Here is a 16,142-nt window from a genome sequence, read left to right as displayed (position 1 = left end):
CTGCATAAATAATCAAAAACACATAACCATCTTCTTCTTTGAGGAACACCTTACTTTGAGGAACACCTTACATTGAGGAATAATTGCATGATAAGCTTTCTTCTTGACTGCAGTGGGCCTTGATGTAAAAAATGTATATTAGATAAACTCAGAGTCTGCTTAGAATTTCTACTGCACTTGGACAAAACACATTATGTTTATGATAGCTATTATCCTCACCACCATGTTCAACAGGAGTATATCTTCAGAGTAAAGAGAAGACCAGAATAAGGCCACAGATAACGCATCTTGTTACATCATCTTGATCTCCACAAACTCCTACATGACAAAAATAGAGTCCTTTCTAACCACAAATTCAGGAGATAAATGAGAGGTCTGGTGGAATAATTAAAGCTGGGAGAAGATGCAATAACTGTTCAAAGCATTTGGATATTTAATACTACATGAACCATTGCTTGGCAAAGTTCAAGTTAGGATTGGGCGCTTTGGCATCTGAAGCAACCGTTTGTATCTGAAGCAGCCAGTGCCAAGGTGCAGGGGGGAGGGGAGGCACGGGTGCCAGCACCTGCATGCGTGCGCCTGCTGGCACGCCAATGCCCAAGTCTTCCCTCCCCGCTCATGCCACGGCACTGGCTGCTTCAGGCGCAAACAGCCGCTTCAAACGCCAAAGCGCCCAACCGTAGTTCAAGTCTACCTATATGTCAAATCTTGCGCTAGGATATTTATCCCTAATTTCAGAGAGAAATATACTGAACACACACATTACTTCATATGACAGACCTAAATTCTCGTGACAAGATTTCAAAGGGCAGACAGTTAAGTCTCACGTTACTGTCAGAGAAGTAATGACCTAACTCTTTATGTATCATCAGGTTGTCAAAGAGAACATACTGCTCAAAGTGTCCCCACAAACATGGCACAGAACCTGTCCGGAACAGGAGTTGCACGGCTGACCCAGCACCACAGAAATAGCAGTACAACATCTGAATACAGAAACAAATCTGTCTAAACTTTATTAATTTATTGAACTTTGTATAAGATTTTTCATCTATCAGGTGGCTACTTTGCTTTCATTCCCCCTCAACTTTTTGCTGTGGGGGAAAATATACAGAACAAATGAAGATGTTATCTGCCATATTATTAAATAATCACTGTTTGCCCATTTTGGACGGTAAATTGAAATCTTATTTTTAAATAAAGATCACATCATCCTTTTCCTCCAAAGCCTACATTATCAAAGACATTTCCCTTTTAATGAGAGAATATCTCTTTGTCTAAAAATAACCAAACATTCACTTAATCAAGTTTTCACTTCCAAAACTCACACTGCTGACATAAGAGATAGCTCCACCTGTCAGAAGCTGCTGTAAGGTTCTTGTAGGACAAATCTATCAAGAATAATTAATGCTGATGCAATAAGAACAGACAACTTACAAAACAGTTAGTCAAAACGGCTTATTCTACTTCTTGCAGAAAACTACTGCTGAAAAGCTACTTGAGATTCCCCTTCCCCCAAGTACAAACAGCTACAAAAGCCTTTTCCAAATGTCCCTATATTAGGAAAAACAAAGTGCTAGGAACACAGTAAGAAGTGTTGTTTACAAGCTATTTCTAAATTGTTGGTTTCAACACTGTCTCTTTGGTGCCACAAATCCTTCCTGGACCTCAACATCAAAGATTTTCCAAGTGTGAGGTTTCCATTCTTGTTAGAACATTCTAGTTTCTCATGTCAGGAACCACCTATTCTTAACTGTTTTTTCAAGTGACAAATACACACCCAACACGCACAAATGTCTGAAGGTAACAGATATAGCTAAGCCTCAAGCAAAATGTTTTCCCTTGGTTGCTGCAGCTCCACAGAAAATGGATACTACTCTGTCACATTCATTTGCAAGGATGCCTTACTAACTTTGGAGAGACAGATCAAGAGGGTAGCTTGCAAGGCATTTTTCCATCTTCACCTTGAAAAGCTACTAGAGTCCTACCAGTGCTCTGAACACCTGGCTACAGTAATCCATGTGATGGTCACCTCCAGAATAGTTTTCTATAACTCGGTTTATGCAGCCCTGTCCTTGTCTTTGATCTGGAAATTGCAGCTGGTTCAAAATGCAGCTGCTAGGGTCCCCACAGGAACACATTGGAGGACCCATATCCAGCCTATGCTGAAGCAGCTGCATTGGTTGCTGGTTGCTGCCAGGATCGGGTTCAAGGTTTTGGTTTTGGCTTTTAAGGCCCTTTGCAATCTCCAACCCACATAGCTGAGGGACTACCCGTCACCCTATGCCCCATGCAGAGCCTTGTACTCTGCAGGCACCAACTTCTTGGGCATTCCCAGCCCAAGAGAAATGTCTCTGGCTTCGACCAGGGCAGAGTCTTTTTGGTCCTGGTCCCTATCTGGTGGAATGCGCTCCCGGAAGAGTTGCAGGCCAGCATTCCACAGGGCCTGCAAAACAGAGCTCTTCTGCCAGATTTATGGTTGAGGCTGGGGCAATGAGGAAGATCTGATTAGGGTCCCCCTGGTGCTAGGCAGTTAGGCCATGAGTTATCTATGGTCCACTCTTCCCACTTCCTCTCCATCCATATCCTTATGCATTGTTGATCCTCTATATATTTATGAAACAGGCTAGGGGGTGGGACGTGTCCGGCTGTCCAAGTTGGAATAGAGCCAATCAGGGTGCAGCTAGCTTTGCCCGGATTGGACTTGCCCCTGCAGTTCCCGCCCTCCGTCCCTGGACTCTAGCCTCTTTCCTCTCAGATGCTTCAGTGCCTGGAGCCAGCAGCAGGTAAGGGGAGAGTCCCTGGGCAAAGGGAGGGCCTCCTAACGAGGGCCTCTTGGCCTGCTGACTGCTCATTAAGGACTGCTAAGGAGCTGACTAGCTGACTGCTAATGAGCTGCCCAGCCCCCATCTGCCCCACTTGATCTGGCTGTGAGCTACCGCCCAAGGCCACCTTAAGCTGCCTGGCCAGGAGCCAGGGGAGGGGACCCTTTCAAGGCCCATTCTTAGGAACGGGCTTTGAACCTAGTATTCTAATAATATGATATGATGCCCTGGATGTTCCTCAAGATTTCTAAATCTTTCTTTTTGCAGTAAACAAAAGTAAACCTGTTACTTGTATAGAAACAAGCTCGTAAACCTTCAACAGGGTTAGCAGCATATTGAGATACTGAATTCAACACTGAAAACAGTGAACTATTTGATAGTTGTAACTTGTATAACACTACATTGTGGACAAAATTAGTCACATACAAACAATGCATTATCATCACTTAAAATAAAATGTCTATATTTTATAACTTCTGTAGAAGATCATATTACATTTATAGAAGTATATTGCATCTTTAAAAGTATTTCACTAATGTAGAAAGTCAAAATACTACATAGTGCTGTTTTTTTTTAAACAGTGAACTCCCCAAATTTTAAATTATTTGCAAAACAGCAAAATAGGAAGGATTTATTCTGAACTTTCACAGGCCTTCACATCTCTAGTCTACACTATATATGGGCTTTACTACACTTTTTTGCCATTTTTGTCATATTTTTCTGCATTCTTCCCTGAGTATGCAGAAATACCGCCTTTCTTTGCTTCTGTGATCATAACCAACAAATCTCCCCAGGAGACCAAAAGGCTCCCTAAGGTATAAAGGGAGGGGGGTGGGGACAAGCCAGTTACAGGAGTGGCAGGATATAAATTAAATAAACAATCAACTTGCCTGGGATTCTATCTCCATGTTTCTGCCAAGATCTTTCTTGCGCTGTGCTGCTGTTATTATTCATATAACTACTGCCAGACCACCCAAGACTCTGGGGACAACAGCTGGGACGGTGCCAGGTAGGCTGTTGTCTGGCAGCTGGTCCTACAGAGGAGGGCCCATCTCGTTCCACAGACTCTGCTGGTGTTGGTTTCTCGTGGCTTGCTCCTGTGAATGACTATTGCTCTCCGTTTCTCTGTCCCTGCCATTTTGCCCAGGAGACTCTGCAGTTGTAATCTCCTGGCACTCCTAGCAGCCAGCTGGCCGCCAAATTTTCTTACAATGAAGGAGTCTGGAGCCTATCCATCCCAAATAGCCCATTTCCTAAGTGTCCCATTCTTAATTAATTGCAGTATAACCTGCAATATAAAACTCAGGATAGCATATTCACAATGGCATCTCTGTCCTCGCCACCATGTTTAATGCAGATCCTGCAGGAGACATGCAGGAGTCATGGGGATGTAACTGCAGCTACAGAAATAAGGAAATGTTACTTTTTCAGTCAACCAGTTCCAGTCAGCCACTACAAAACTACAATTAGCTACAAATGGGAAGCATATAGGAACCACACAAGCTAAATAGTGGTTTTTAGGAGAAAGAGCAGAAAGTGCCCTGTTTAGCTTTGTTGTTGTTAGGTGCGAAGTCGTGTCCGACCCATCGTGACCCCATGGACAATGATCCTCCAGGCCTTCCTGTCCTCTACCATGCCTCAAAGTCCATTTAAGCTTGCACCAACTGCTTCAGTGACTCCATCCAGCCACCTCATTCTCTCTCGTCCCCTTCTTCTTTTGCCCTCGATCACTCCCAGCATTAGGCTTTTCTCTAGGGAGTCCTTCCTTTTCAGGAGGTGGCCAAAGTATTTCAGTTTCATCTTCAGGATCTGGCCTTCTAAGGAGCAGTCAGGGCTGATCTCCTCTAGGACTGACCGGTTGTTCGCCTTGCAGTCCAAGGGACTCGCAAGAGTCTTCTCCAGCACCAGAGGTCAAAAGCCTCAATTCTTTGACGCTCAGCCTTCCTTATGGTCCAACTTTCGCAGCCATACATTGCAACTGGGAAGACCATAGCCTTGACTAAACGCACTTTTGTTGGCAGGGTGATGTCTCTGCTTTTTAGGATGCTGTCTAGATTTGCCATAGCTTTCCTCTCCAGGAGCAAGCGTCTTTTAATTTCTTCACTTTCTGTTTAGCTTTGCAGCGCTACAATCCTAAACAGGGCATGCATTACATATCACGGAGGTGGGATTGTGTTGTCATGCAATTCCACCCTTGTGGAAGTAAACCCCCACCCCACCACCTTGCTGCTGTAGTGAAGCACAGCGGAACCTTTCTGTAGGTGCACTTTGGACTCATTACCTGGGATTGGCAAACCATGCCAGGATATAGTGGGTCCACATTGCACCTTTGCCCTAAACAGAGCACATAGTTAAACAAACCATATCAGGCCCCCTTTTGGGCATGTGGACAGGAGGGTCAGCAAACCATATAAGGACATGGCATGCATCGGTCAGGAGCTACCTGCCTGACCAGGTCACAGGGTCTCCGCCTTATTGCAGCAAGTATTAGCCACTGAGCTTTCGCCAGGTGGTATGCAAGAATGTATAAATAAACTGCTCTCGGAGTATCGAGAGGTTGCTTTCACCAAACTACTGTCTCTGCGCCGTTTCTTCACCTTTCCACCCCAGAGTTGTGTGTGCACATGCACAAATCTGGGAGAGGCCATATGCACTGGGTAAAACAGTCCTCTGTATGTACATGGGAAGTCGCAAGGCATGCTGCCCTGCTGCAAGAAATCAGTGGCGGCTCAGCATGGACACCACCATGCATAATCAGTTTGCCTTGCTGCTGACCCTTCAAAATAACTTGTTAGCTACTATGTGAGACATAGGTTTGCCAGCACTGGGTTGAAAACACCTGGAGACTTTGAGAGTAGAGCCAGGAGTGGGAGGGATTTGGGGTGGGGCAGGACCTCAGTAGAGTATAATGCTATGCAGTCCACCCTCCAAAGGCAGCCATTTTCTCTGCCTGAAGATGAGCTATAATTCCATGGGATTTCCAGGTACTACTTGGGGACTGGTATTCCTAGTGAAACAAAAAACTGGTCTACATGGACCACTGGGTGGATACAGTAAGATTCTTTTTATACATTTTTATGTTCTAGGGGCTTTGGTTCAAACCGTGTGTGTAGGTTTTAATTGAATTGTGTATGCTTCATACAACCAATTTCTCAGGAAATTTCTCAGGCCAGCTAAAAATCTAAATAAATATATATTCATCTCACAAAACATATGTGAAGCGTGGATTTCTCTTTATTGAGTGTACATGAGGCTTTAAGGCAACTATATTGTGCTTAAACAAACAAGAGTTTGACAAAATGGCAAAAAACAAAGGAAGCTTTTTTTGAAATTGGCCTATTTCCTTTTGATGCTGCACTCTCACTTTCTGACATCCATATACCACCCCCTGACAGAATTCAAAGGAAATATTTTTAGAACTATAGCCTCAAGTTCCTCTGCAGCTGGTGTTTATATTTCAGTTTCACAAAGCTAGCTAAATAACTAGTAAAATATTTATCTTCACTGATTTTTATAGCAAAAAAACCACTATACACAATCCACCAACAAGAATGACTATTTACCTGTAGTGAAAGCATCTTCATACGATCTTAGGAAGTTACTTGAGTGCAGCTGAGATGTCCACACAAACAGAAGATCTCCATTACTGTTTTCAGTGTTCTGTTACAATAAAATCTAAATAGCTACCTACCTCACCTCTAGCAGTGGGAACAACCAAAGCAAGGCCTGACTGGAAGAACCACAATAATGTTCTCAAGCTTTGGTTTCTGTCAGGGGGAGGAATGTTTTGGCCATTGAAGGAGGACTCATGAGGGCCAAATCACTCAGCCCACTGGGCAACCTGCTACCATGTAACTTGTACAACTCACCTATACCTTGCTGCTCACTACTGTTCAACAGAGGCCAGCCCATGGAAGACAGTGTTACGTAGTGGTCAGAGTTTCAGACTAGGATTCAGCAGATTCATGACTGAAACCCACTCTTCTGTGGTGCTCCTTAGATCACCTTGGGGCAGATGCACAATCTGACCCTATCCTACCTCACAAGATTGTGGCAAGAATAAAATAGAAGAGAGGAAATTGAATAATGTAAATTATTTTGGCCCCTTTGTGAAGAAAGGTAGAATATAAATAAAATAAATAATAAATATAGTGGAGGATGGGAAAGGACAGATAAAATGCATGTTGGACAAGGCAGGTAGAAAAGGAGGCAGGGAAAAGTGAGGGTATGGGGATTGCCAGAATGGGAAACAGGATATAGGAGAAAGGTGAGGTGCCACCACAAGTTCTTGTGGGTAACCTACCATGCAATTGGCAGCAGCCAGCACCATGCAACTAGGCCATAGTTTTCTTGAGGAGTGGCTGCCAAGGGGAGAGGAAAAGGAAAAGGTGAAGGGGGAGCAAGGCAGGTTAGCTGGTGTGTGAGAAGAAAAAAAACAAGAAAGAGCCATGGAGTTTTTCAGGGAACTGAAAGAGGAAAGTGTGGGGGAGAAGGAAACAAGATGTCCCTCACAAATTCCTGTAATTCCTCTGTTTTTAGAACATATTTCATGCTCAAAAGACTGCAATTATATATGTATTTCCCTGCATGCATTAGAGAACTAATCTCAAAGGAACCTTGTAATTCTCACACGTATCTTTTGCCTTGAACCAACACTAATTATAGTGTTAAACTCCAATTTTTTCTAAAATTTCTCAATGTTTTCTTTAGTCTTCTGTTTTGATGACAATTTTCTACCTGGATATTAATCCCTTTTGTAAAATTTTGTAATCTAATATAGATGAACAGCCCAATCCTTATATACCTTACAAAGAAAGAAGCCTTCCATACTCCATACATAAAAGATCTATTTTCCTATATATAACATTGCCCTGCTCTGCCCTGCCCTGGATGGCCCAGGCAACCCAAAACTTGCCAGATCTTGGAAGCTAATCAAGGTCAGCTGTGGGTAGTATTTGGATGGGAGACCACCAAGGAATACCAGGACCATTTCACAGAGCCAAGCAAGGGAAAACCACCCCCAAATGTCCTGCCTTGAAAACCCCACAGGGTCACTATAAGTCAGCTGTTACTTGGCAGCACTTTCCATAACCACATCATTTCCATGTATGAAATAACTATTTTCTAGCCAACATTTCACAAAATTATAGGTCAAGTAATCCCCTTGAATGCTTTCCACATACAACCATCTATAAAACCTTCCCAGTAAAGCACATTGTGGCCTAATGTATCGTTCTGAAAGTAGTGCTTTTATGAATTAATTGTTATTAATTTCCTCCACATATAACTGCTACATGTTTTGTTTTCTGAAGCACAGAATGTTTTGGGTATTCTTCAGATAATACTTACTTCTAAAAGACAAGGTTCCATTTCATCCAATGTTTTTCCTAGATGTTTATCTGGATCTAAACCTGCCAAGAGATGTTTAAATACATTTTAGAGAACAAAGTACCACCACAAGGGCATTAAAGATTACGACTGCTTCTTTTTTTTAAAGAAAGCTACTGCGTTGGAAGCCAGTTCCTGTATATCAAAAATCCTGTTGAGGCAAACATAGATGTTCTTAGCCAGAACACACTCTCTTATTCCCTTTGAACAACTGATTTTCATCCTTGGGAAAAAATAGGTTCATTTCCTTTGCCTTGCACATCAGTTGGAAAATACATTGTTTCACTGCCTGCTTTCCATTCAGAGAAATTTCATCAAGTTGAAAGGGAAAATGGGCAGTGTCTATTTATGATAATGAAAATAGCCCATGGGTACTATATATGCAGCCATGCCCAACAGTTTACATGAAACAGTTTAGTGTAAACAATGTACTGGTCTTTGATGCTAGAGACTGAACTTTGGAACCTTATTTATACAAAACATTTGCATTATCCATGAAATATACGCCTTCCTAAAGGCAATTCAAGGTGACTTTCTGAACACATGAAGCTGCCTTATGCCAAGTCAGACCTTTGGTTTCTCAAGGACAGTATAGTCTATTGTGACCACAGTGGCTTTTCTCTGGGGTGTCACAAAGGAATCTTTTACCACACATGAGATGCTAAAATTGAATATGGGACTTTCTGCATCAAGAGCATTTGCTCCCCCACTGGGCCTGATCTTATAGAATCTCAGATAGGAAAGGGTATTTTAATTTGCTTACAGTACAATCCTGAGAACACTTCCCTGGGAGTAAGCCTATTTAATAGCCCTGAATAGGATTCCAAGTAGATTCGATTAGGAAGGCACAATTCTAAACAGCCCTACTCAGTTCTATTCAATGGGTCTTATTTCCAAGAAAGAATTATGAAGATTGGACTGTTTTTTTTAAAGGAAAGATAAAACTCCAACAAATATTTTGGCCACTTATTACAATTTTCAAATTCTGAACTGTGCGTGTCATTTCTTTGACAGTGCATGGCACTTATTTAAGACCATCTTTGAATCTGCAAATGATCAATAGCAGGAGGAAATGTATTTATTTATTTAATTCATTCATTCATTCCATTTATATACCACTGCTCATAAGAACTACTATTAGACCAAACCAAAGTTCTAGTTTTCACATTTTATTTCCAGAAGCAATCAACCAGATGCTTACCAGTACTTATATCAAGCATGAAGACATTAATTTCTGTTGCTATGTTGTATTTTGTCTTTAAGAATGTTCTTTTTAGTTTTCATGGCTACTAGCTACTAGCTACTGATAGAGATAACCACTATTAAATCTTTTGCAAAGCCATCTTCTGGTAAGGAACTCTATGGAATTGTGTGAAGAGTATTTTCTTCTATCCATCCTGAATGAACTGCCAATCCATTTCAATGCAACACCTCCAAGTATTAACTTCATGATGAGAAGAAGAATGGTGCTCTGTGTTGCCATTCATATTTGATAAGGCTGCATCCTGCTCCCCTTCAGCCATCTTTTCCTCCCCTTAGCCTTGTATGTTAAAATGTTACAACCTCTTGATCATTTTATTTTCCCCTTTTTATACCTTTTCCAGCTTTAGGATATGCTTCAAAGGTTTCTTTCTGAGTATTTTTTTCAGCACATTTAGTTTTAAAATAAAATGTAATATTATTTTATTTTACTGTTATTATTTTCTAACAGGAACATTTCTAAGCTCACATTATCTGCAGAACAGCCTGACAGGGCTCTGTTATTGGAAATCCATCCAGTCCATTAAAAATAATCACTTGGTTATAAATTCTACTTACTAAAAAAATGACTGTTCAAAATATTAATGATTATAAATTACAGAACCTTACTTACATTTTAATTATTGATATTTTTTGCTCTTCTTAATGATGGATATTAGACAAATAAAGCAAAAGAAATCACAATAAAATTAATCACACTGCAATTTTTTCCTATGTAGGGTCAGCATGATTGAGGGGAGGGGAGGAAGGAAAAGAAAACCTGGATGGATGGATAAACCCACAACAAGGTCCAGCATTTGAAAAACTCTACGCAGAATTAGGAAATTAATTAGGAGGAAGAATCATAATTTGCAGTGCTGACATCTATTTTACTTGACTTGCATGTATCAACGGGAAGCAATTATGATTCAATTAAAATATTCAGTTTTATTACTTTTCTGACTGACCTTGAAGTTAATGCCCATTTTATTTAATTGCATCATCTATGAATAAATGTTAACCCTAGCATGTTATGCCCCATTATTTTCAGTACATTTTTTCAACTCTCCAAATGAATTCTATCAGTCAATTTATTATGCACTGTCAAAAAAGCAAGTAAAGTTTTATTTCTTTAAGAGAATTCTAGTTCCCAGTAAGACGAAACAGCTTAAAAGGTATAAAAATATTACTTAAGAGTGCAATGTAAGGTTAATTGTACATAATTTCCATGATCCAGAGTTCTACAGTAAAATCGGTGTATGAAGGTACTAATAATACAAAGCAGTAATATTCACTTAGAGGCCCAGGAACAACATGTGGCTCTCTGACATGCCATCTGTGGCTCTTCTAAAGTCCATTCCCTCATGTGATCGCCATTCCCCCATCTATCCTATCTTCATAAAAGTGCACAAGGCAATTGCCTGGGAGGACAAGTAGCTGCAAGCGTTTCCCACCACGAAACAGCTGCTGCCAGAGTAACAAATAAGTTGCATGCTTCCCTGAGGTGCAGGCAACATACCAGGGTTGAAGTATATACAGTTCTTTTAGTTGATGGCCACTGCAAATGTGAGTCTCTGTGAGCCACAAAATTAGTTCCAGTGGTATAAAGAATCTAAAAAGCCATTTCTAGTCTAATTTCTGACAAAAACCATTCATAAGAATTATATATTTTCTTCCCAACATTTATACTGAAGAACAATTCTCTGCTACTCTTCGTGCAAAAAAAAAAATCAAAACTGTTAAAAATTTAAAGTGAAATCAGATATGTTTCATTGCTACTATGAAAACTAGGAAAAAAACAAATTCCTTCAGCCACATGTATGGCACTGCAGTCCCCCATTCATCCTCAAATGCCCAGAGTTTTCAATCAACTAGTGCTTTAGCTCATATTACTGATTAAAGCAGAAATAACGGGACTGGTGGCCGAAGTCTTGTTCACTGGGATACAAAGGGACAATCGGCTAGGCAAGAAACAGTTCTAGAACAGGGGCATCTGCATTGGGGGAAACTGCAGATTGCTAGGCATTCTGGAGGAATGTATTGTTGGTTGCGGCTTATTTTATTTCATTTATTTGTTTTATTTTAGACTATGTACTGACTACAATTTAATTATCAATTATCCCTATTTTGACAATGTTTTTATATGCCATTAAAGGTTTTTTGAATTTGATTAAAACAACCCTCATAAATGGATGGACAAATTTCTCATACAACTTCAAGGCAACTTTACACCAAATATTGGATGGAATTATACTAGTGTTGCCCAGAGTACTGATTGGAAATACATTAAATAGGCAAAATAAATAAGCCCATCAGATGAGGCAGGTCTCTGGACGGTTGCATACAAATGTTCTAAATTCATATATAAATACATACTTATTTATACAGTCTGTTAAGTAAACGAATAGCTGCATCTAAAGATTCTTGAAACATTCTGAAGACAGCCACTGAAAAGTCTACAAATACTTTGTAGATTAAATCAAAGAGAAGAAAGAATGAAATTCAAGTTTGAGTGATTATAACAAGGGATGATGATCAGCTTCTTATTTTCATGTGGTCCTTCTCTGGATCTGAGATCAAGACAAGTGGCCAAAATAAAGAAAAATGATACCTGTGAAAGAAGTAAATCTGTGTTATAGCTGTGTACTTGATAACCCACCTTACAATAATACAAATAATACAATAGGATAGTAGGACACTATGACCAATTAAGCACGGCAGGGAAAGGCTGGGCCAGCTCTTGCATGCCAGTGGGGCTAACTCTCACTTACGAGTGACATCACCACCAGCCTAGCCCCTTCCCAGACTTGGCCCATTTTAGGATCAATGTCCCGTGGCAAGGAAATACTGATTTTGTCAGCTTCCCTTTTCTGCCATGGTCACCATCAGCTTCCATGCTGGGCCAGTCCCGGGGACAAAGGGAAGGCCCAGCTCCTTCTTTGTCTATGGTGTCCTGGCAGGGACAGAAAGTGCCCCATTCAGCTTCACGATGCTTTGTGGCAGCACACAGCCTAACAGGGTGTTTTTTCAATTTCTACGAAAGTAAAACCACACCCATGGCAAAGTGCAACAGAACCTTTACACAGCCTGTGCAGTGTAACTCAAATACTTTGGCCACCTCATGGGAAGGAAGGACTCTCTGGACAAGAGCCTAATGCTGGGAGTGATTGAGGGCAAAAGAAGAAGGGGATGACAGAAAATGAGGTGGCTGAATGGAGTCACTGAAGCACTCGGTGCGAGCTTAAATTGACACCGGGGAATGGTAGAGGACAGGAAGGCCTGGAGGATCATTGTCCATGGGGTTGCGATGGATTGGACACGACTTCGCAATTAAGAACAACAATGCATAATAATTAGTAATTGGGGATGAGCAATGTAGGAACCAAGTTTTCAGATGAAGCTAAATGATTTGGTGTGCTGGAAACCCAGGCAGATTGTGAAGAACTACAAGAGAATTTCTAAACTTGGTGAGTGGGTAGCCACATGGCAAATGAAATTTAATGTAAGATAACTCACATTTAACTTCATTAAAGCAACCAAGATGATTAGGAGGTTAGAGTAATTTCTTATGAAATAAGCCTGGACAATCTGGAATATGACAGCGTGCATTCAAGTAACTGGAGCCCCGCCCAAATGCTTTCAGTATTTTGTGGCCTTAATTCAGCTGGATTTTTAATGCTATTTTTCAGCTATCCCAAATTGTCAAGCCTGAAAAATCTAAAAAAAAAAAAAAAATTTTTTTTTTGGTAAAGGTAAAGATATCCCCTGTGCAAGCACTAGGGCATGTCTGACCCTTGGGGTGACGTCCGCTAGCATTTTCATGGCAGACTCAATCTGGGGTGGTTTGCCAGTGCCTTCCCCATTTTTAGGGATAGCTACAGTTAAATTGCATTTAATGGCTCTCAGTCCCTTTAAATGCCTTCAGAGTGAATTTTCAGCTTAGAGAAGGCATTTAAAGGGACAGCAAGCCCTTTAAATGCCTTTAGAATTCACTCATACTTTCACCACAGCTTACAAAAAGCATTAAAAGGACAATGATCCTTTTAAAGATTAAATGCCTATCCCCTCCCCTCCATTGGAAACAATGGAGGATGAGGGTGCCAAGGCTCTCTCAGGCCAACCTACGTCACAAGATGTCTGTTGTGGGGAAGAAATGGGAAGGTGATTATAAGCCACTTTGAGACTCCTTCAGGAAGTGAAAAGCAGGATATAAAAACCAACTCTTCTTCTTCACTGGCAGTGTATACAGAGATGGTTTTAGAATATCCACTAAGGAGAAAATATGGGAACCACCATATATAAAAGCAGAAAACCTCTGAATTAACACAGCCTTTATCAATCTTTTTAATGTTGAGAAGTCCCTGAGACATTTTTCAGGCTTTGAGAACCCAATTAGTGATGTCAGCAGGCCAACCTCCCTGTCACACCCTCAAAAGTCATATCACCAGAAATAACATCACCTAATCTGATGTGAAAACATGCATTGTCAACCCTCCCCCCCAATGCCGTTAAGTTAAAATTAAAGTACTTACATCTTTAGATTCCAGCTACTATGTGCAAAAAGGCATGGCCAGCAAGGATTATGACTGGGGCCCATCCCTTTTCCATCCCTTGAAAGCCCATCATTGGACATTTGGGTGGGTCAACATTACCAATTATAGTGATATCACAGATTAATTATCTTTAATTTTAAATACATATATAATATAAATAAAATGAATTAACTCCCACCCAATTGGGAAACCCTTCCGGGGCCATCAAGAAACCCCAGCATTTCATGAAACCTTTGTTGAGTAAACCTGAGTTAGCATCTGTCTCTACATCCTGTTGTTTGGGTCTTTATGGCTACTGGTTGTCTCTTGTCTGAAACAGTATGCTAAATGAGTTGAAGTACTGGTTTGATCTTGCAGGATTTAATTCTTAATAGTCAAAAATTTATAAAATCAACATTCAGGAGGCAAAGGACAAGCCTCGATTAGACAATTTATAAATGAGGATCTGTGAAATTTGTCAGGGGAGAGATCCACTCCCTGCAAGTTACTCTTGCAGATGCTGCTGCCTTACAAGATCCACAGCAGTGGCTATAGAGAAATTCATCTTTCCCAAATACATTGTCAGGCTTATTCTTGGCAGCCTACCACTTTTAGTTTTCTACCAGAACTACTTCTGGTACTGCTCTGTATTTCTTCAACTACAGGCAAGTAATTGCTCTTGAAAGGACTCTGTCCAATAAACACAGAAAAGGGACTAAAATGTATCTCACTTCATAGCTCCAGTCACTTGTGATGCACTTTGAAAGCCTGTTCAGCTGCAAGTGTGGACAACTTATCTGGTATGTCTCCAAGGAACAGCCTTGAATAATCTATAGGATGAGCAGAAACTGTCCACAATATATCCACCTGAAATTATTCTGAGAAAAGGTTGCTGGCCATGTGAAACTCTAGCTGGCAATGCTCCAACCTGACAACATTTCTATATATAAATGGTTTGGAACAAGTTAATTTTGACAAAGTCAAGTGTACAGAGTCTTGTCTCTCTCGATAAAATAGTAGTATCAGGAAATAATGGCTTCATTTAATTAAACTATGAAAAAGCTCTGAAGAGAAACATGATGTGTAGCTAAAGAACCACCATGTTCTTTTGGAAACTATAGAGGGCAGGAATCAGTTGCAATAGGACAAAATTCAGGTCTTGTGTAGGTGGAAAACAACAAAAAAGCAGAAAGACTACAGAGGTCCTTTCAAAATGTGTCTGGTGATGGGTTGTGAAAACACCATGAAGAATTCTGTGGGCGGATGATAAGATGATATGACAGATAGGAGGACTCTGACAGAAGGCATCAAAAAGTCGTGATGTTTCAGATTGTAGAGTATATCCTCCTAAAATGCAAAAGGACTGAAGATACAACAGGAGACAATCATAAGATGAATATGCTTGGCATTTAGCAAATAACTCAGTTTAGTGGAGGCTGTCTGGGTTTCATTAGGGCAACTGTTACATCAGACCAAATGGTATGGGTACTTCACGGCACATTGTGCTATTAACTGCAAAGAAGCAAGATTTAATGATGCATTTGGCTCCTCCTCAGTTAGCAGGATTCTGATGAAAAGAGGCCAAGGAAGAAGAAATGTAAAGGTTGGATTGCCCATCCAAAGTATGAACACAGAATGAACACAGAACATGTCAGCTTCCACACAGTTTCATAAATTACATCATCAATACAATTCTCAATAAGGCCTCATCTGTGAATACTGAAATCTAGAAACTGGAGCCACAAATACACCAAACAGTTCTTTCTACAAACTGAATTAAACCCCTAAATTTACAGTAAAATCTGTAAATTAAAACACACACACAGGGTATTGTTAAAAAAAAACTAAAATAACAGGAACAGTGCCTGTAACTTTAACAAACAAATCTCCTGTGGCTGTTGCTAGGCAACCACAATAGCACTGCCAGTTTAAACCTTGGTTTATCTCTATAAAAGATGGGGGTGGTGGACCCTTTCCAGGACTGTTTTGGCCTTTGATGGAGGTCTCATTTGGTCCACGACTGGCCAGAAACTACCAGGCAACTTGCTATTACCTGATTACCATGACACCCAGGCCTGGCTGCTTGCTTGCTACTGCTCAACATCAGCCACCACACAAAAGTCAGTATGGTGGAATGTTTATAGCAGTGGTAGTCAAACTG

General features: G+C 40.7%; 1 protein-coding gene across 2 annotated transcripts in view; it reads right to left on the bottom strand.

Moving 5' to 3' along the window:
* Positions 1 to 16,142, bottom strand: part of DPH6 (diphthamine biosynthesis 6) — a 295,479-nt gene that overhangs the window by 197,781 nt on the left and 81,556 nt on the right. For both annotated transcript variants that reach the window (XM_077322984.1, XM_077322983.1), the window contains exon 6: positions 8,172 to 8,233. In XM_077322984.1, coding sequence (XP_077179099.1) covers positions 8,172 to 8,233 — 62 coding nt within the window. The remainder of the gene's footprint in view (positions 1 to 8,171; positions 8,234 to 16,142) is intronic.

This window comes from Paroedura picta, chromosome 2 (assembly GCF_049243985.1).
Source record: "Paroedura picta isolate Pp20150507F chromosome 2, Ppicta_v3.0, whole genome shotgun sequence".
Classification (NCBI taxonomy): Eukaryota; Metazoa; Chordata; class Lepidosauria; order Squamata; family Gekkonidae; genus Paroedura; species Paroedura picta.
This window is presented reverse-complemented; position numbering and strand designations above follow the sequence as displayed.